Below are 17,343 nucleotides of genomic sequence, written 5' to 3'. Positions count from 1 at the left end.
AAAAGGCTTTTCTTACACATTTTTACAAGGCAAAATTCTTGAACACATGGCTTGCTCTTATTTAATTGCAATGCAAATTACTTGGATGCCACACAAAAGAACCAGTTAATGACATGACTGCATAGGAATAGGGTAACAGTATGTACAAAAGAGGCTAGACAGGCTGAATATTTCATATGGGCTAGGGTGGCTTTTGATTCACACTAGATGGATGAAAGAAGTCCAATTTATGTTTACTTCAAATCACCTATTTGGGGTTTTATTTAGTGAGGAGCTTCAAGAGGATACACAGTTTTAAAACACAACTAAATGTACTTTCACTACAAATATACACAAAAACATTTATACAGAGTGAAAGATAGTCCTATTTACATGTGAAGTAAAACATACAATACACAGTAGTCAGATCAGATACAATTTGTGGTGCTGATAACAGGTTTCCATTTACATGCGAGTGCTCTAGCAAAAATCAGCAATGCAGGTCATTGCACAGATATCAAGCAATTCAATAATTCCATGTAACAAAGAATAGTTTCTAAATTAAACTTCCAGTGCAGTCATGGCTTTTTTAAAAAAAAACTTCAACAAAAAATCACAAATACACAAAAAAGGGTGAAAATCATCAGTTGAGAACAGATTTCTAAAACTAAATAGCAATTCCTGATCTGAAAAGATTACCATCCTTGAAGTAACAAGAAGCAAAACTTAGTTAATATTTTGTAACATCATGCCCATTTACTATATACACAAATTGCCTTTGCTTCCCCCTCCACATCCAGACATTATAGCAGAGCACATACGGAGAGCTTTACATTTTTTTTTGATCCAAGAAGAAGACTGCCAGCTCCTAAAAGTCACCAGTAATTAAATCATTTTTAACTGTGACAATTCCAGTTTCCATTACTCATTTTTCTTCTCCTTTTGCTTCAGTAGCTTGTTAATTTCCCGCTTGGCCATTCCCACATATTTTGTGATCAGTCGATGCCGATTCAGACCAGGCAGCAACAGTATGAAACTCACTGAAAACAAGAGATTATTTTACATCATAAAAAAGGGAAGGAACCAAATAAATGCATGAATCTGGAAGATAAGAACTTCCTTCATTGACAAGTTACATTAATGGGGTTGGAGGAGAAAAAAAGTGAGCAAAAAAAAGCAATCAGGTTATGACAGATACATGGACAGAAACACAAGTGCACCCCACCCCCCTCAAAAATCCAAATAAACACAAATTCTAGCTAGATTTTCACAAATACACTTAATGTCAGTAGACTTATTTTCCCCCCCTTACCAAATTCAGGTTTTATAACATTATGTTGCTTTGAGCTACAATTCACACCTCAAAGATGAAACCCCAAATAAACAAAAACAAGTTTTACGATTGACTGCCACTGAAAGCAAAAATAGTTTTCATTAATTATGGAACCTATGTACCAAAGTAGTCAACTTTCCAGTAGATTAATGCAACTGGCGAAACTCTGAGACCCTCCCATAGCCAAAGAAAAAACTTTTTCCAGCACAATGAACCTGCAGGCAGAAATTGGTCCACGTAAGTTTTACAGGCAGACTGGGTGCCAGGCTCAGTGTGCTAGCCAGCACAGGGATGCAACTAAGGCCTCAAATTGCCTGTCCTGATTAAAATAAAATAGGTGGGCTGACAGAATCACTGTTCACTGGCAGTTCATCTAATGTTTGAAGAGTGGGGTGGGGGGGAAAAAGGAAAGAGGGCTGGTCAATACTGCACATTACTGATACCACTTCGAGGCTGCCTAAATCTCTTAGATGGGTACACTTTGGCTGCAGGCAACCATAACCTGAGGATTATGAACAATGGCAGGCACAGGAGAAGCACCAAGGGTTCCCCATTTTTATGGTGGAGGTCAGCAGGAGGAACATCTTCTGTTCAGCAGGTGGCAGGAAGATATCATGGCAGACTGCAAGGCACAAGTGGGCAGAGCAGGTCAGTGCCAAAAGTATCAACCCCCAGGTCATGGCTGCAATGACCTCACGAGGATAGCCTCCTAATTCATATCAATCATTACTCGCTACTTAGCCTCGCAATAAGCCAAAAATTACCAACCAGAGACTTAATGGAGGAGAAATTCCTTTAAATATCACTTGTGAAAGCTGCTAATAGATTGTGCACGATTTGCTGGGCTGGTTAAGCACACACGGAGGTGAATTTTACAAAAGGCGCAGGATCCTTAGTAACATTTCAATAATACCCATGCTTGTGTCAGGTGGCTTACCAGAAACACCCATCGAGCTCCCATTCCAATAGGTCACCACCACCACTTCAGAAGTGGAACTACACGCTGCAGAATACAACACTGGCGCCAGTTTTGGACACGGAAAATGTGCAACAAGGTATGCCAATGGTTACCTCTTGGTCCATAATTATTATCTCAGCGCTGATCCCTTGGATTCCAAAATAAATTACCCAGTGTAAACTCATAGGACAACTTACCAATCAAGTAGGTGAGGAAGAGGTTGTGAACCTGTTGTCCAATCCAAGCCACCGCAGAGAGAACACTAATCACAGTCATGAAATACTAGAGTAAAGAATGTAGAAATTACATTACACTGGTACAATTTCCTCCAATATAGCTCCTAGAAACAAGTAATGTATCTCAAGATTTCAAACGTAGACAGAATTTAAAAAAAACCCAAGGCAAGTTGATCAGTGACCCTGGACGACTGCAGAGGCTAGTAGGAAAAGCAGGTTATTTGGCAAAAGGAGAAGCATTGGACACTGCATCAGTACAGCAAATCAAGCCAGGTTGTATTCAGATTCTGTCAACTCCTGATGTAGGAAGACAAAGTAAAGGCCAAATGACTCCCACAGAAACAAATGCAAAAAGATTCTTATTATATGCAAGTAAAAGAGGGACAAAAGGCTTGTAATTAAAGATTTTTTTTTTTATTAAATAAAAAGGTTGCTTCCAGTAGCTATCGCAGTATAGTTTGTACCCAGTTTAAATCCTTATATTTGATCATTGCATTCAGATTTCCTATACAAACAATGGAATTTTATATATACACATGTGGGAATGGGGCTTTTCCAGCATTAGTAAAGTGAACCCTTTAATGGGTATACCAGTTATTAATATGAATCACAACCATGATTTATGATGCAGACCATCCTATTCGCCTTTAAAAAAAAAGGGAAGATGATCACATGCATACAAAGCAATGGGGAATTAAACCAGCTTTTCCAACAGGAATATATTGTAGACAAAGTACAATTTGTTCATTAGTCGATGGAGGAACAATACATACCATTTTGGGTTTTTCTTCCTTCAGGGCAAAAAGACGCCGCCACCACCCCACAATCCTACGCTGGGTCTTTACGAGGTTACTGCAGATTTCATGGAATCGTTGCTGCTGCTCTGTAGTCCTGTTGATAGAAGTACGATAACTAAGCATTTCAGCACTGTGCAAATATTCACGTGGCAACTACCATATTAACACATTAAAAAAAACACCTCCAAATTTAGGTGGTTACAAAAACAAAAGGCAGGTAGATGTGCAACTTCAGTTTTATAGCATGCTCCAGTTCACATTTAAAAGTAGTTTGCTTCCAAAACACACTTCGAAAAATGGTTTGGTAAAAGTCTGCATGTTGTGTTATCTTAATGGCCCATCATTAATGGATATCCCCCCCCCCTCCTTTTATCTGTACTTTCAAATTTCAGGCTTCTCAAACACCCAGATATTGGGTGATACACCTGCTGGATTAGCAAAATTACAGCTTTAGAATCTCTGATCAATCAAATCGAAGCAAGTTATTATTTTAAATGGAGAAAAATTGCAAAGTGCTGCAGTACAGCGGGACCTGGGGGTCCTGGTGCATAAAACACAAACTGATTGTATGCAGGTACAGCAAGTGATCAGGAAGGCCAATGGAATCTTGGCCTTTACTGCAAAGGGGATGGAGTATAAAAGCAGGGAAGTCTTGCTAGTTATACAGGGTATTGGTGAGGCCACACCTGGAATACTGCATACAGTTTTGGTTTCCATATTTAAGAAAGGATATACTTGCTTTGGAGGCAGTTCAGAGAAGGTTCATTAGGTTGATTCCAGGGATGAGGGGGTTGACTTATGAGGAAAGGTTGAGTAGGTGGAGCCGCTACTCATTGGAATTCAAAAGAATGAGAGGTGATCTTATCAAAACAAAAGATTGAGGGGGCTTGACAAGGTGGATGCAGAGAGGATGTTTCCACTGCGGGGGGGAGACTAGAACTAGAGGGCATGATCTTAGACTAAGGGGCCACCCATTTAAAACAGAGATGAGAAGAAATTTCTTCTGAGGGTTGTAAATTGCTGTCTCAGCTGGGTCATTGAATAAATTTGAGACACACACAGTTTCTTAACCGATAAGGGAATAAGGGGTTATGGGGAGCAGGCAGGTAAGTGGACCCAAGTCCATGATCAGATCAGCCATGATCGTATTAAATGGCAGAGCAGGCTTGAGGGGCGTATGGCCTACTCCTGCTCCTATTTCTTATAATGATTCATACAGATTAGCAAGCCACAAATTCAATTCCTAGTCCATGCTGAGGTAACTAATCCCGGGTGGGATGTTGGTAGTGGTAGTTCATGTTCAACATCCCTGGACAAGGAAGATGGTTTGTAAAATAAACAATGCACAATTTTTCTCAGAAAGGTTTAGAACATTTTAAATTAAAAAAAAGTTTATATCAGGACCATTTATTGTTAGATTTGCTAGCTTTCCTATAAATGATTTTTTTTTTAAATTAAAAGTCAGCCACAATTCCCACTCAAGACTGCTGAAACATGAACATTTAGCAAGGACAAATCAGGCTGGAGTGATACTGCTAAAGATGGGCTACTTAGGCTGCCACCTGTGGAACTGCCCTCCCCCAGCAAAAGGGAGTATCTGCAGGAGCAGAGGACTGGGAGCTGGGGAGGAAAGGAAAAATCGTCTCAAGACAGAGTTTCCATCACTCTGAACTGAATTCAAATTTGGCCCTACTGGTGAGGAAGAGATCTATAACCGAGTACCAGTGCTTAATTGTGCAAATAAATAGAACGTCTTGCAAATTTAGTTGAGGGGGTTGATGATGGAATTCAAACTAATGAGAGCAATCCAATTTACTGAAAGTTTTAAAGCACCGAATCCCCCACCATCAACATCCTGGGGGTCACCATTGACAATAAATTTAACTAGGCCAGTCATAAATACTGTGGGTACAACAGCCAGTCAGAGGCTGGATATTCTGTGGCAAGTGACTCACCTACTGATTCCTCAAAGCCTTTCCACCATCTACAAGGCACAAACCAGGAATGTGATGGAATACGCTCCATTTGCCTGGACGAGTGCAGCTCCAACAACATTCAAGAAACTCAACACCATCCAGGACAAAGCAGCCCATTTGATTGGCACCCCATCTATTACCTTAAACATTTACTCCCTTCACCAGTGGCACACTCTGGCTGCAGTGTACGAGCTACAAGATGCACTGCCAAGGCTTCTTCGACAGCACCTCCCAAAGCCACGACCTCTACCACCTAGAAGCACAAGGGCAGCAGGTGCATGGGAACACCATCACTTCCAAGTTCTCCTACAAGACACACACCATCCTAACTTGGAAATATATTGCCATTCCTTAATCGTCGGTGGGTCAAAATCCTGGAACTCCCTACCCAACAGTACTGTGAGTACCTTCACCACAGACTGCAGAGGTTCAAGAAAGTGACTCAAGGGCAATTAGGAATGGGCAATAATTGCTGGCCTTGCCAGGTGAAGCCCACATCCCATGAACCAAAAAAAAAACTGCTCACCATTTATTGGAGCCAAACATTCTGGAAGCAATAGTTGGAACAAGGTAATCTGCCAAACAGATCATCATAATAGCACACGAAACACCAGTCAGCACTGAAGGATCCAGCCAGTAGATTAGTCTGTGAAGGCAAACCACATTATTAAGTGTGTATGTTTATTTCATACAATCTAATTCAATCTTGTGGATGGAGGAGGGAGAGGGGAAGATTGCAGAATTTACATATAAAAGATGTTTTTTTAAGTTTCAGTACCCAAGTACGTTAGAATAATCAATATTCATTTACAATGGTAGGTTTCAGGTGTTTAAAGTGAATCGGAGAAAGAAACTGGTTTTGACAAAGTATGTTGTTAGATGCCAACAAGTTACAGAATACAAAAACACAGATCTGCTACAGCCCTTTGACAAGTTCCTGAGAAAAGGACCCTTTGACTGTTGCAATTAGGAGTTATGGGCTACTGTGATCGCCTGGAGTCTTGTTTGATTGCCATAGGAAGTTGGAGGAATTTCCCAGAATTGGCCACAGGTCTTTTCTGACCAGTCATTTCAGATGTGAACACAGAATGGCTGTCCATGTTTGCCTACATAAGTCACAGTACTTATAAAAAAAAGAGGTGATGTCATCGAAACATACAAGATAATGAGGGGGCTCGACAAGGTGGATGCAGAGAGAATATTTCCACTCAGGGGAAACTAAAACTAGGGGGCATAGTCTCACAATAAGGGACCATCCATTTAAAACTGAGATGAGGAGGAATTTCTTCTCAGAGGGTTGTAAATCTGTGGAATTCTTTACCCCAGAGCTCTGGAGGCTGGGTCATTGAATATATTCAAAGGCAGAGACAGACAGACCTTTGAGCGATAAGGGAAGAAAGGGTATGGGGAGCGGGCAGGGAAGTGGAGCAGAGTCCATGATCAGATCAGCCATGATATTATTAAGTGGCGGAGCAGGCTCGAGGGGTCAAATGGCCTACTCCCGCCAATTCTTATGGGTTAGACTTTCCCTAAAAGCCACCATCACCGGATTGCAGCCCAAAAAGATTGTGAAAATCTTTCAATTAATGCCTGTGAAAAATTGCATTAAAAAAAAGAAAAAATACTGCCAGTCAAGAAAATGAATCTTGCACGTAGATTCTCAGCGATTAAACATGATCCTGGGCAAATCGGGCAGTTCTTAACCAAAATGGGTAGTAATTACTCAAATTTAGACCAAGGCTGCAGTTGGGCATAGGGAGGGGAAAAAAATATATATATTCCCCCCCCCCCACAAAAAAAAAAATCAGAAAACATTAAGACCCTTTTTAACGTCATTGCTGTAAAATAATTTATTAATTAAAAAACCCTATAACTTACCTTTCTTTGCAGGGGTACTTACCTGCCGCCCTGATCCGGCTGCTTTTCGTGGACATTTCTCTCCCTCCCCTCCCTCCAGCAATTTTACCTATGGGTCACCGAGCCCAAACTTGGATGGTAGTGGGTTTTTTGTTGGTGCACAGCAACAGTCCACACCCCAGCGATATTTTGAAAACACCAGCGGAACTCAAAAAAAAGGGAGTGGAAATTTTCGGCTGAAAACAAGCAGTACCGCCGAGAAAACTGCCAAAAAAATGAAGTGGAAATTCTAGTCCCATGTTCTTAAGACATTATGCAGGATGTTGAGATGCTACATAAAATGGAAAGATTAATGTAAAAACTAGATTTTAAAGCTCAAGTTTTTGCACTGCAATTATATTCAGGATTACATCTGGGATGTTGGAACTATGGGCCATGCACATCTCTCTCCCTCCCATCCCTCCCACCCCCCCCCCCCCCAAAAAAATCTGTCCCACAAAGCTCAAGTAATTCAGTACTTCTTGCATTCAGAATTCTTAATTGCTAGAATGGTTGATTGGCGTCACATTAACAATCGTCATTGTTAAAAGGGTGGCTTGCACTCTTCAACCATAACCTTCTGTGGAGAGCTTAATGGGTAATTAATGTGCAAATCCAGCAAGTTCTTAAAAACAAACAGGGAGGCTCAGGGCAAGATGCAGTTTGTGCAAAGCAAATGTCGGAGCGGCATAAATTAACTAGCAAGTTCTGGAGATTCACCACGCACCGTATCTCAATCCCCTGAACTTGGCCGATTTGCGCATTAACAACAGCATGTGTCATTAACACGGTTATTTTCCAGCATTGTTTGACCTGTACAGTACTCTTGTTGTATTTGACTTTGCTGTTATAAATGCAAACGTTTGGGATAAAATAGCTGTTCGGTCTGGTTTCTGGAGATTTGCCCCATCCTTAAACTGCTAAATTTGAACAACGGGTCCAGATATTTCATTGTAAAGCTGGTTACTGACTGCAGACATCTGGTGCTGTCAACACACATGAACACAGCTGAGAAACTAGCAGCGAACTTGGTTACCACAAAACAAAAACAACATTCACACCATCTAGTGTTACCCTGCAGTAGTCATGTGAAGAGATAACTATCTACAGAATCAAAAGACAGATCATTTGGTGGTTCACTGATCATGCTTGAGCAGTATAAAAAAAAAAGTACAGCAGTTGGTTGGCACATGACCCATTTACTGATTAAAGATATCTTCAAGAGGGATCCTTCTTACAATGTAGATGCTACTCATTTTAAAATGAACTCCCCACCACTAACCAAGTCTTTATTACTAAAATTGGCCAAAAAGTAAATCCTTCATGTAAAAAAGTCTAACTGTCAAAACTACAGCTAAACTTGGGAATTAGAACTGTGGCGAACTGCTGATTTAAACCAAAATTCTAGCACCTTGTGGCACAATACTTCACACAACATCAGCTTTTAAGAACTCTGGGCTTAGGTTTTCTGCTTTTTCTGGGCCAAAATTAAACCAATTGGTAGGTACAGTCGAGTGTTGCTGTAAGGGTTATGCTAGGACGAGTTCCAACAGCTAATGAGTAGGAAATCCATAACTGTGCAGTACATTAACTCACAGAAGGACAATCCAACAGGCAACGTTTTATTTCCACAGGATGGCAGAACATTCTGCAAACTAATGGCTTCTCAACTAGAGGTCATAGCCTATTTTGATCACAATCACTACTGCTGTAATGGTTTTCTTAGCTGGTTTGTTAAAAATAAATATGATGAAATTATTGAGACAAGTAATGCAGCTGTATAACTTTCTGTATTTGTGCTCAAATCAACTATTGGCATTGTGTATCTATCTGCAGACACTCACAATGCACGCCATATAGATTAGGAAAATACCATGGTCTGTATCTAGTTTGTCAATCTCAGCCAAGGATGCATTGGGGCAGGGGGCTTCATTTTCCCTCAAAAGAAAAGGAAAATAGCAACACAGGTTTCTGATCTTGATCCTACCTCACGACCAGTGCTAAAATATACACACGTGAAAAGATTTGACAAGCTGCATCACTGAACGGCTTTGCCTGCAAAAATTCACTATTCTGGCTCAAGTCACATCAACGAGGCACTTCAAGGTATTGAAAGGTCACAACCACCATGTAGTACAAGTACCCAAGCATTAATTGTCTTTTTTCAGGACACAAATGGTGAGGGAAGAAAACTGGAAACAACCACAAACTGATCCAAGCTATTTCTTTTTAAATTGGAAGTACACAGCACCGTAAAGATGTCAGGACATCAGCAGAAGCTTTGAGTAGTTTGGGCATAAAAACAGATGTGGCTCCACAGATCCACTGCGGACACAGAAAAAGAAAATGCTAGTCAGATGCAGGACATCTGCCGACAAGTGGCACAAAAAAAAGGTACTTCCACATTACAATTTAATGTTCTGGATGTTGATCCAAGGGGGTAGGGACAAGGAGGAAACTTAGCAAACCCCGATACAGGGTCAATTTAAAAAATAGACCACCAATCATTATTCTAACAAACTACAAAACAGTAGTACTTTGCCACACTATGGTGTCATTGGTTTTGGTCACAGCAAGGCATCACAAGTGAACATAACATAAGAACATAAGAAATAGGAACAGGAGTAGGCCATACAGTCCCTCAAGCCTGCTCCGCCATTCAATAAGATCATGGCGGATCTGATCTTGGCCTCAACTCCACTTCCCCGCCCACTCCCTATCGTTTAAGAAACTGTCTATTTCTGTCTTAAATTTATTCAATGTCTCAGCTTCCACAGCTCTCTAAGGCAGCGAATTTCACAGATTTACAACCCTCGGAGAAGAAATTTCTCCTCATCTCTGCTTTAAATGGGCGGCCCCTTATTTTAAGATCATGCCCTCTAGTTCTAGTCTCCCCCATCAGTGGGAACATCCTCTCTGCATCCACCTTGTCAAGCCCCCTCATAATCTTATACATTTCGATAAGATCATCTCATTCTTCTGAATTCCAATGAGTAGAGGTCCAACCTACTCAACCTTTCCTCATAAGTCAACCCTCTCATCTCCAGAATCAACCTAGTGAACCTTCTCTGAACTGCCTCCAAAGCAAGTATATCCTTTCGTAAATCTGGAAACCAAAACTGCACGCAGTATTCCAAGTGTGGCCTCACCAATACCTTATATAGCTGTAACAAGACTTCCCTGCTTTTATACTCCATCCTCTTTGCAATAAAGGCCAAGATACCATTGACCTTCCTGATCACTTGCTGTACCTGCATACTATCCTTTTGTGTTTCATGCACAAGCATCTCCAGGTCTCACTCTACTGCAGCACTTTGCAATCTTTCTCCATTTAAATAATAACTTGCTCTTTGATTTTTTTTCTTCTGCCCAAGTGCATGACCTCACACTTTGACATTATACTCCATCTGCCAAATTTTTGCCCACTTAGCCTGTCTATGCCCTTTTGCAGATTTTTTGTATCCTCCTCACACATTGCTTTTCCTCCCATCTTTGTAACGTAGCCAAGTTTGCTGACGATACACTCAGTCCCTTCTTCCAAGTCATTAATATAGATTGTAAATAGTTGGGGTCCCAGCAAGGAGCCCTGCTGCACCCCACTAGTTACTGGTTGCTAACCAGAGAATTGAATTGCAACCATATAATACACCTTCACAACACTGACTTCAGCAACTCCATTATATAACATACAAGTTTTGAGATATCTTGAACCTCAAGCCCTACAGAACTCTGCATTCTTCTAACTGTTATTGTGGCAGGCGTGCCTTCAGAGGTGCTTCAGACTCCACACTCAAATGTCCTTTGGCTCTCCCCATCTGTGTCTCCTTTTTTAAAAAAAAAAAGAGCTTTCCTAAAGCCCACCTTTTTGACCAAGCTTTTGGTCATCCCTCCCAATATCTCTTTCTTTGGCTCTGTGACCATTTTTGTCTGATTACACCCATGTAAAGCACTTTGGGGCATTTTTCCACATTAAAAGGCACTATATAAATACAACTTGTTCTTTAATACTCACAAAAACACCACTGACACATCAAGCATCATTATAGCAGGAAACCAGGGCTTCTCCCAATGCAAGACACGATCTGCAGCGAGCATCACTTCTCCCCAACCCTCCAAATGCTCTTCAAGATGAGCAGTTTCTGCAGCCTGCAAAAATCAAACGTCATTGTGATTTATATTATTTGTAACAAGAGGTAGATGAAACAAGCAACAGTTTGGGATATAGTAATGTTCCTAGTCAGTATTAAAACAACATGCATAACTCATCTAAAAACATTTGCTCATCCCCTCAAAACTATGCTGCAAAGTGGGGGAAAAAAAACTGAATATTTGATGTGTAATCATCATAATTGTTGATTGTACTGTACAATCAGACAATACTGAAGCATACTGGCCAAATATCTTAGCTAGCTTTCAAGGCTGCAACGTCACCTATCACTTAATTTACAACATCTAAACCCAGAGAATAGATTCCTTTGTACATGAAGCAGCTTCCCATCACCCTCAATTCTCCAAGTGCATTCTAAGCTCACAAGAATGTTAATTATGGGTGGTAAAAATAAGAATGCAAACCTTTACAAGGGAATGGGGTGGAAAATAAGCTTATAGCAGTCTTTACACAACCTTAAGTGATTGTAGTTTTGCTGCTAGGTGACATTTGGATCACAACACACCTCTTGGTAAATTTGAGTATTGAAAAGAAAATCCATCTATCTGAAGGCTTGAGAGTTTATCCTGTGAGTAACTGAGCCATAATGAAAATCTGAACTGTACTACACAGGCTGTGCTTAATCAGCTGATCACAGTTGGCCTCAGCATCCCAAGTTTTTGATGGGTTGATTACCAGGGTTCCTGCTCCTGATTACTGTCCAACAACCCAGTTCAAACTGTAAGTGTGCAAGAAATTGGGCGAAGACAGGATCATGTTTGGCTATAACTAACCCAGACAGACTGCCACTAATCATCATCAAGGCTCCAACATTAATAAAGACCCTCTGGGCGAAGTACTGAAGGATGCCTCCTGCCTGTGGAATTGCACCCATCAAGGGTTAACACCTTCTGGAAAGACAGGGCAGGAGAGAAAGAAGAAAAAGTCTATCCAAATCAAGGCAAACCAATAAAGTGCTTTTCTCTCCCAGGATGGAATAACTAAAAGATTCATGATAGCAGGCTGGAAGTTAAACTTAAAACAGGACACAATCACAAAGATAGCAGATTGGAACAGCCAGCTATTTAGGTCTGGATAGAACACACCAGATCTCAGTTTGGACACATATCAAACGTTAGGCAGCCATCCACATAACTGCTGGTAAACATGCCATTATAATTTTTTTTTTAAGTCTAAATCTAATGCCAACATATTTAGTTAGTTATAGATATTTAAAAAATGTTTATACCTTTAGAAAAAAATAGGTCTCAAATATTAAGTTATTAGAAGCTTTGTTAAAAAATGGCAAAAAAAACCTTTAAGTGACAGTTTGGAAACATCACTTTTGGGAAAAAATGTCTGGAGAGAACAGCACTGCTACCACCATTACAACACATTTGCATCACCTGGGCATATATCCAGGATATGGCACAGTCTATGGAACCCTTCATGATTAATTAAAACTAACTACTGAAGATAAATTTATAATTTTGGCTTTTAAGCAAGCCCATGACACATTAATATATAATTGGACTTTACCTGTTTGTAATCCCCTATGATTCTTTCAAATGTACTAATTTTGCATAAGGTATTCCATTTCATTTTAGCCCTAAATCATGATACAAAATCAGAAGCAATCTGTTGCCCACCATATTGTTCCTGCTAATTTAGAAAAGTTTGACATGTTTATATATTGAGTAATATATAAACATGGGCTTGAGATGACCAACACATTGCCTGAGATTTACTCTTGCTGTTTATGACATCATCAGATCCCCTTTGTGTATTCAATCTTGCAACACTAGACTGTGCATCATCTATTACTCATTCTAAGTTACTGAAATACTAATTTAAAAAAAAAAATGAAATCACCCACAGAACAGAATATGCTGGGTCAGCAGTTTTTGGTTAGTGTTAGAAATCAGCTGACTGAAGTAATGGAGGTCATGTGATCATCAAAATTTAAAAAATCTTCTGGACTAAAGATTTTTACTGTATCCTAGCCATGGTTCCAATACCTTCACTATAAAAAGGGGTGCCAAGAACTGCATAGAATATTCCAACCAATGTTTTGTACAAACGCAATGCTGCTGCTTTTATATTCAATGAACTATGTTTAATATTCAATCTCATTGGCCTTTTAAAAACACTCTTCTATCGGCCATCCCAGTTTAAAGTCTGTTCCTCCAACTGGACATTTATTTCATTTGCTGTTTGTGGGACCTTGTCGTTCCCAAATGAGTGTACCACATTTGTCTTCATAACTGGCTCGGCTTCAAGCGAACTTCACTGGCTGGGAAGAGCTTTAAAGACATCCAGGCACCATTACAAGTCTGTGCCGATTACACTTTGGTGCTGGGGAGAGGGTTCCACAAGTGTTTTCAGCCCCCCATCCCAAGTTAGGAACGAGAAAAAAGACACAAAAAAGGAGAAAGCTAATATTGTCATCGCTGGTCACTCCACCCTACCAGAAAGTATGGCACGAATGGCAGTTGTGAACAGCATGAGCCCAGCTTTGAATGTTGCCCCCAACCCAGCCTGTCGTCACTCTCTGGCTAGCCTCCCACAGCATGATTCAGCAAGAGAGGCTCCTCACTCACAGATCCACTCTCTTTCTCCCCCCCCCCCCCCCGTTTCCCTTCTGAGCAGCGCCCTTGTGTGAAACATCCTACTGCAGTGGCCAGCCCAGATTAAACACCCCGAGCACACAGGCAAGCGGAAGCCGTTTCCTGAGACAGAGCGCGCATTGTTTCATGTCTAACCCGCAGCTAATCTTAGAGCAGACTATGCGGGGGGTGATTTACAACCCCCGGAGATTAACGCAGTCACACCGAGACCCCATCGAACGCCCTGTGGGCTGGAGCCGGGGGGAAGGGAGGGAGTAATGGCCGCAGTCAGGCCGGGCCTGGAGGGCCGCCGAGCCCAGCACGCAGGAGCCGGTTCCAATGGGGCCGGGGCCGGGAGAGCGTGGCCGCCCACAGGCCCGACCTTTAACCGGCGATCGTCATCATCGCCGCCGCGAAACTGCTGTACAATCACCGACTCACCAACGGGTTGGTGCTTTTGTTGTCTCCTTCCCCGCTCGCCATGGTGCTGTCCGAATGAGCGAGTGTGTCGCGGCCTGAATCCCGGTCACTCCGCCTGCCCTCCCGCCGGCCGTTATATCGCTGGGCTCGCCACCCTCTCACTGCGGCTGCGCGGCTTTGCCGCCTCTCATTGGCTCAGCTCTGCGCCGCGCTCTGCCGTTCGCTGCTGCTGATTGGCTCAGCTCCGCGCCTCGCTCCGCCGCTCGCTGCTGCTGATTGGCTCAGCTCCGCGCCTCGCTCTGCCGCTCTCAGATTGGCTCTATCCCATGCGCACTGCCGTTCCCCATTGCTCATTGGCCGATTTACTCAACTCTGGCTTGTGATTGGCTCCTTTCTGTGTTCACTCAGGCCGCTTCTGATTGGCTGTTATGTTGTTTTCGGTAGGTGCAGGGTGGGGTGTGCTGTGTGACACCTTCGTGTGTGTTGGTGTTCTCTGTACTTACAACACTAGTTGTAAACCTGTCCTCAATTCATATTATAAATACTATCAAGTTGGTAGAGTGCCAGCCGCTCATAATAAGAACATCAGATCCACTATAAGCCCACTGACTCCCACAGCTACCTGGACTACACTTCCTCCGCCGCATATCCTGTAAGGTCTCCATTCCATTCTCCTCGTTCCTCCGTCTCCGTCGCACCTGCTCTGACGACACCACCTTTCACACTAATGCCTCCGACAAGGCTTTTTCCTCAACCGAGGATTCCCCTCCGCTGTGGTTAACATGGCCCTCAACCGTGACCGTTCTATTTCCCGCACTTCTGCTTTCACCCCTTCCCCCTCCCTCTCAGAACAACAGGGTTGCCTTTGTCCTCACCTTTCACCCCCACCAGCTTCCACGTTCAACGGATTATCCTCTGCCATTTCCGCCACCTCCAACGTGATCCCACCACCAGTCACATCTTCCCCTCCCCTCCCCTCTCAGCATTCCAAAGGGACCACTCTCTCTGCGACACCCTGGTCCATTCCGCAGTCCCGTGAAAGCGCAGGAGATGCAACACCTGCCCTTTTTACCTTCTCCCTTCACATTGTCCAGGGTCCCAAACACTCCTTCCAGGTGAAACAGCGATTTACTTGTACTTCTTTCAATTTAGTATTTGCTGCTCACGATGTGGTCTCTTCTACATTGGGGAGACCAAACGCAGATTGGGTGACCACTTTGAGGAACATCTCCGTTCAGTCCGTAAGGGTGACTCCGAGCTACTGGTTGTCTGTAACTTTAATTCTCCGCTCCATTCCCACTCTGACAGCCTCCTACACTGTTCCAGTGAAGCGCAACACAAGCTCGAGGAACAGCATCTCATCTTTCGTTTAGGAACTTTATAGCCTTCTGGACTCAACATCAAGTTCAACAATTTCAAACCATAACCTCTGTCCACGTTTAGTTCCCTTTCCTCGCTTAAAAAAAATAAAAACTCACCCCACCGTCTCTTAAAAAAATGTTTCTCTCTGTTTCCCATGGCAGCTGGTAATTATTCTGCCATTCATACCCCATTTGACTCATCTTGTTTTCTAACTTGTGCTATTACCATCTCAATTTGGACCATCATCCCCTTTGTCTCTCAAATCTCTTCTGCCTATCCGATCACACACCTTCCCTTTTGCTCTTTCCACCTCCGTTGATTCCCTTAATATCTAAAAATCTATCGATTTCTGTCTTGAATATACTCAAAGACTGAGCATCTGCAACCCTCTGGGATAGAGAATTCCAAAGATCCAACACCCTCTGAATGATGAAATTTCTCCTCATCTCAGTCCTAAATGGCTAATCCCTTATTCTGAGAGTGTGACCCCTGGTTCGAGACTCCCCAGCCAGGAGAAACATCTCCCTGCATCTACCCTGACAAGCCCTGTAAGAATTTTGTATGTTTCAGTGAGATCACCTCTCATTTTTCTAAACTCCAGAGAATATAGGTCTAGTCTACTCACTCTCTTCTCATTGGACAAACTCCCCATCCTAGGAATCAGTCTGGTGAACCTTTGTTGCACTCCCTCAATGGCAAGTATATCCTTCCTTGGGTAAGGAGACCATATTTCAGGTGTGGTCTCACCAGGGCCCTATATAATTGCAATAAGACATCTTTACTCTTATACTCAAATTCTCTTGTAATAAAGGCCAACGTATCATTTGCTCTCTTAATTGCTTGCTGTACCTGCATGTTAACTTTCAGTGATGTGTGTACAAGGACATCCACGTCCCTCTAAACACCAACATTTCCCAGTCTCTCACCGTTTAAAAAATATTCTGCTTTTCTATTTTACCTACCAAAGTGGATAACTCCACATTTCTCCATGTTATATTCATTTGCCACGTTCTTGCCCAATCACTTAGCCTGTCTATATTCCCTTGAAGCCTCTTTGAATCCTCCTCACAACTTACATTCTCACCTAGCTTTGTATCTTCAGCAAACTTGGATATATTATATTTGGTCCCCTCATCCAAATCATTGATATATATTGTGTATAGCTGAGGCCTAAGCACCGATCTTTGCAGCACCCCACTACTTACAGCCTGCCAACCTGAAAATGACCCGTTTATTTCTACTCTATTTTCTGTCCATTAACCAATGCATGCCAGTATATTACCCCCAATCCCATGAGCCCTAATTTTGTTTAATATCCTCTTGTGTGGCATCTTATCCAATGCCTTCTGAAAATACAAATATACCACATCCAATGGTTCCCCCCTTATCGATTCTGCTAGGTACAACCTCAAAAAACTCGAACAGATTTAATTAATAATAAGAATTAGGAACAGGAGTAGGCCATCTAGCCCCTCGAGCCTGCTCCGCCATTCAATAAGATCATGGCTGATCTGGCCGTGGACTCAGCTCCACTTACCCGCCCGCTCCCCGTAACCCTTAATTCCCTTATTGGTTAAAAATCTATCTATCTGTAACTTGAATACATTCAATGAGCTAGCCTCAACTGCTTCCT

General features: G+C 42.2%; 1 protein-coding gene across 1 annotated transcript; it reads right to left on the bottom strand.

The window, feature by feature from the left end:
* Nucleotides 1-19: 19 nt before the first annotated feature.
* arl6ip1 (ARL6 interacting reticulophagy regulator 1) lies at nucleotides 20-14,520 on the bottom strand. The gene is made up of 6 exons (XM_070900935.1): nucleotides 14,370-14,520; nucleotides 11,188-11,321; nucleotides 5,806-5,925; nucleotides 3,280-3,397; nucleotides 2,468-2,552; nucleotides 20-1,019 (listed from the first exon to the last, which is right to left on the bottom strand). Exons 1-6 carry the CDS (start codon nucleotides 14,409-14,411, stop codon nucleotides 901-903), a joined length of 618 nt encoding a protein of 205 aa, XP_070757036.1. The 5' UTR covers nucleotides 14,412-14,520; the 3' UTR covers nucleotides 20-900.
* Between the last annotated feature and the right edge of the window lie 2,823 nt (nucleotides 14,521-17,343).

The sequence above is a fragment of the Pristiophorus japonicus genome, chromosome 15 (genome assembly GCF_044704955.1).
Source record: "Pristiophorus japonicus isolate sPriJap1 chromosome 15, sPriJap1.hap1, whole genome shotgun sequence".
Classification (NCBI taxonomy): domain Eukaryota; kingdom Metazoa; phylum Chordata; class Chondrichthyes; family Pristiophoridae; genus Pristiophorus; species Pristiophorus japonicus.
The sequence above is the reverse complement of the archived record's forward strand: the minus strand, read 5'-3'. Positions and strand labels throughout refer to the sequence as shown.

Coding starts and splice junctions, on each gene's coding strand:
- arl6ip1 (XM_070900935.1), bottom strand. CDS start 14,411: ATGGCGAGCGGGGAAGGAGACAACAAAAGCACCAACCCGTTG. Junction 3,398..5,805: donor ATGTTTGGCTCCAATAAATG/GTGAGCAGTTTT, acceptor TTCTATCAACAG/GACTACAGAGCAGCAGCAAC. Junction 2,553..3,279: donor AGGAAGAAAAACCCAAAATG/GTATGTATTGTT, acceptor TCTTTACTCTAG/TATTTCATGACTGTGATTAG.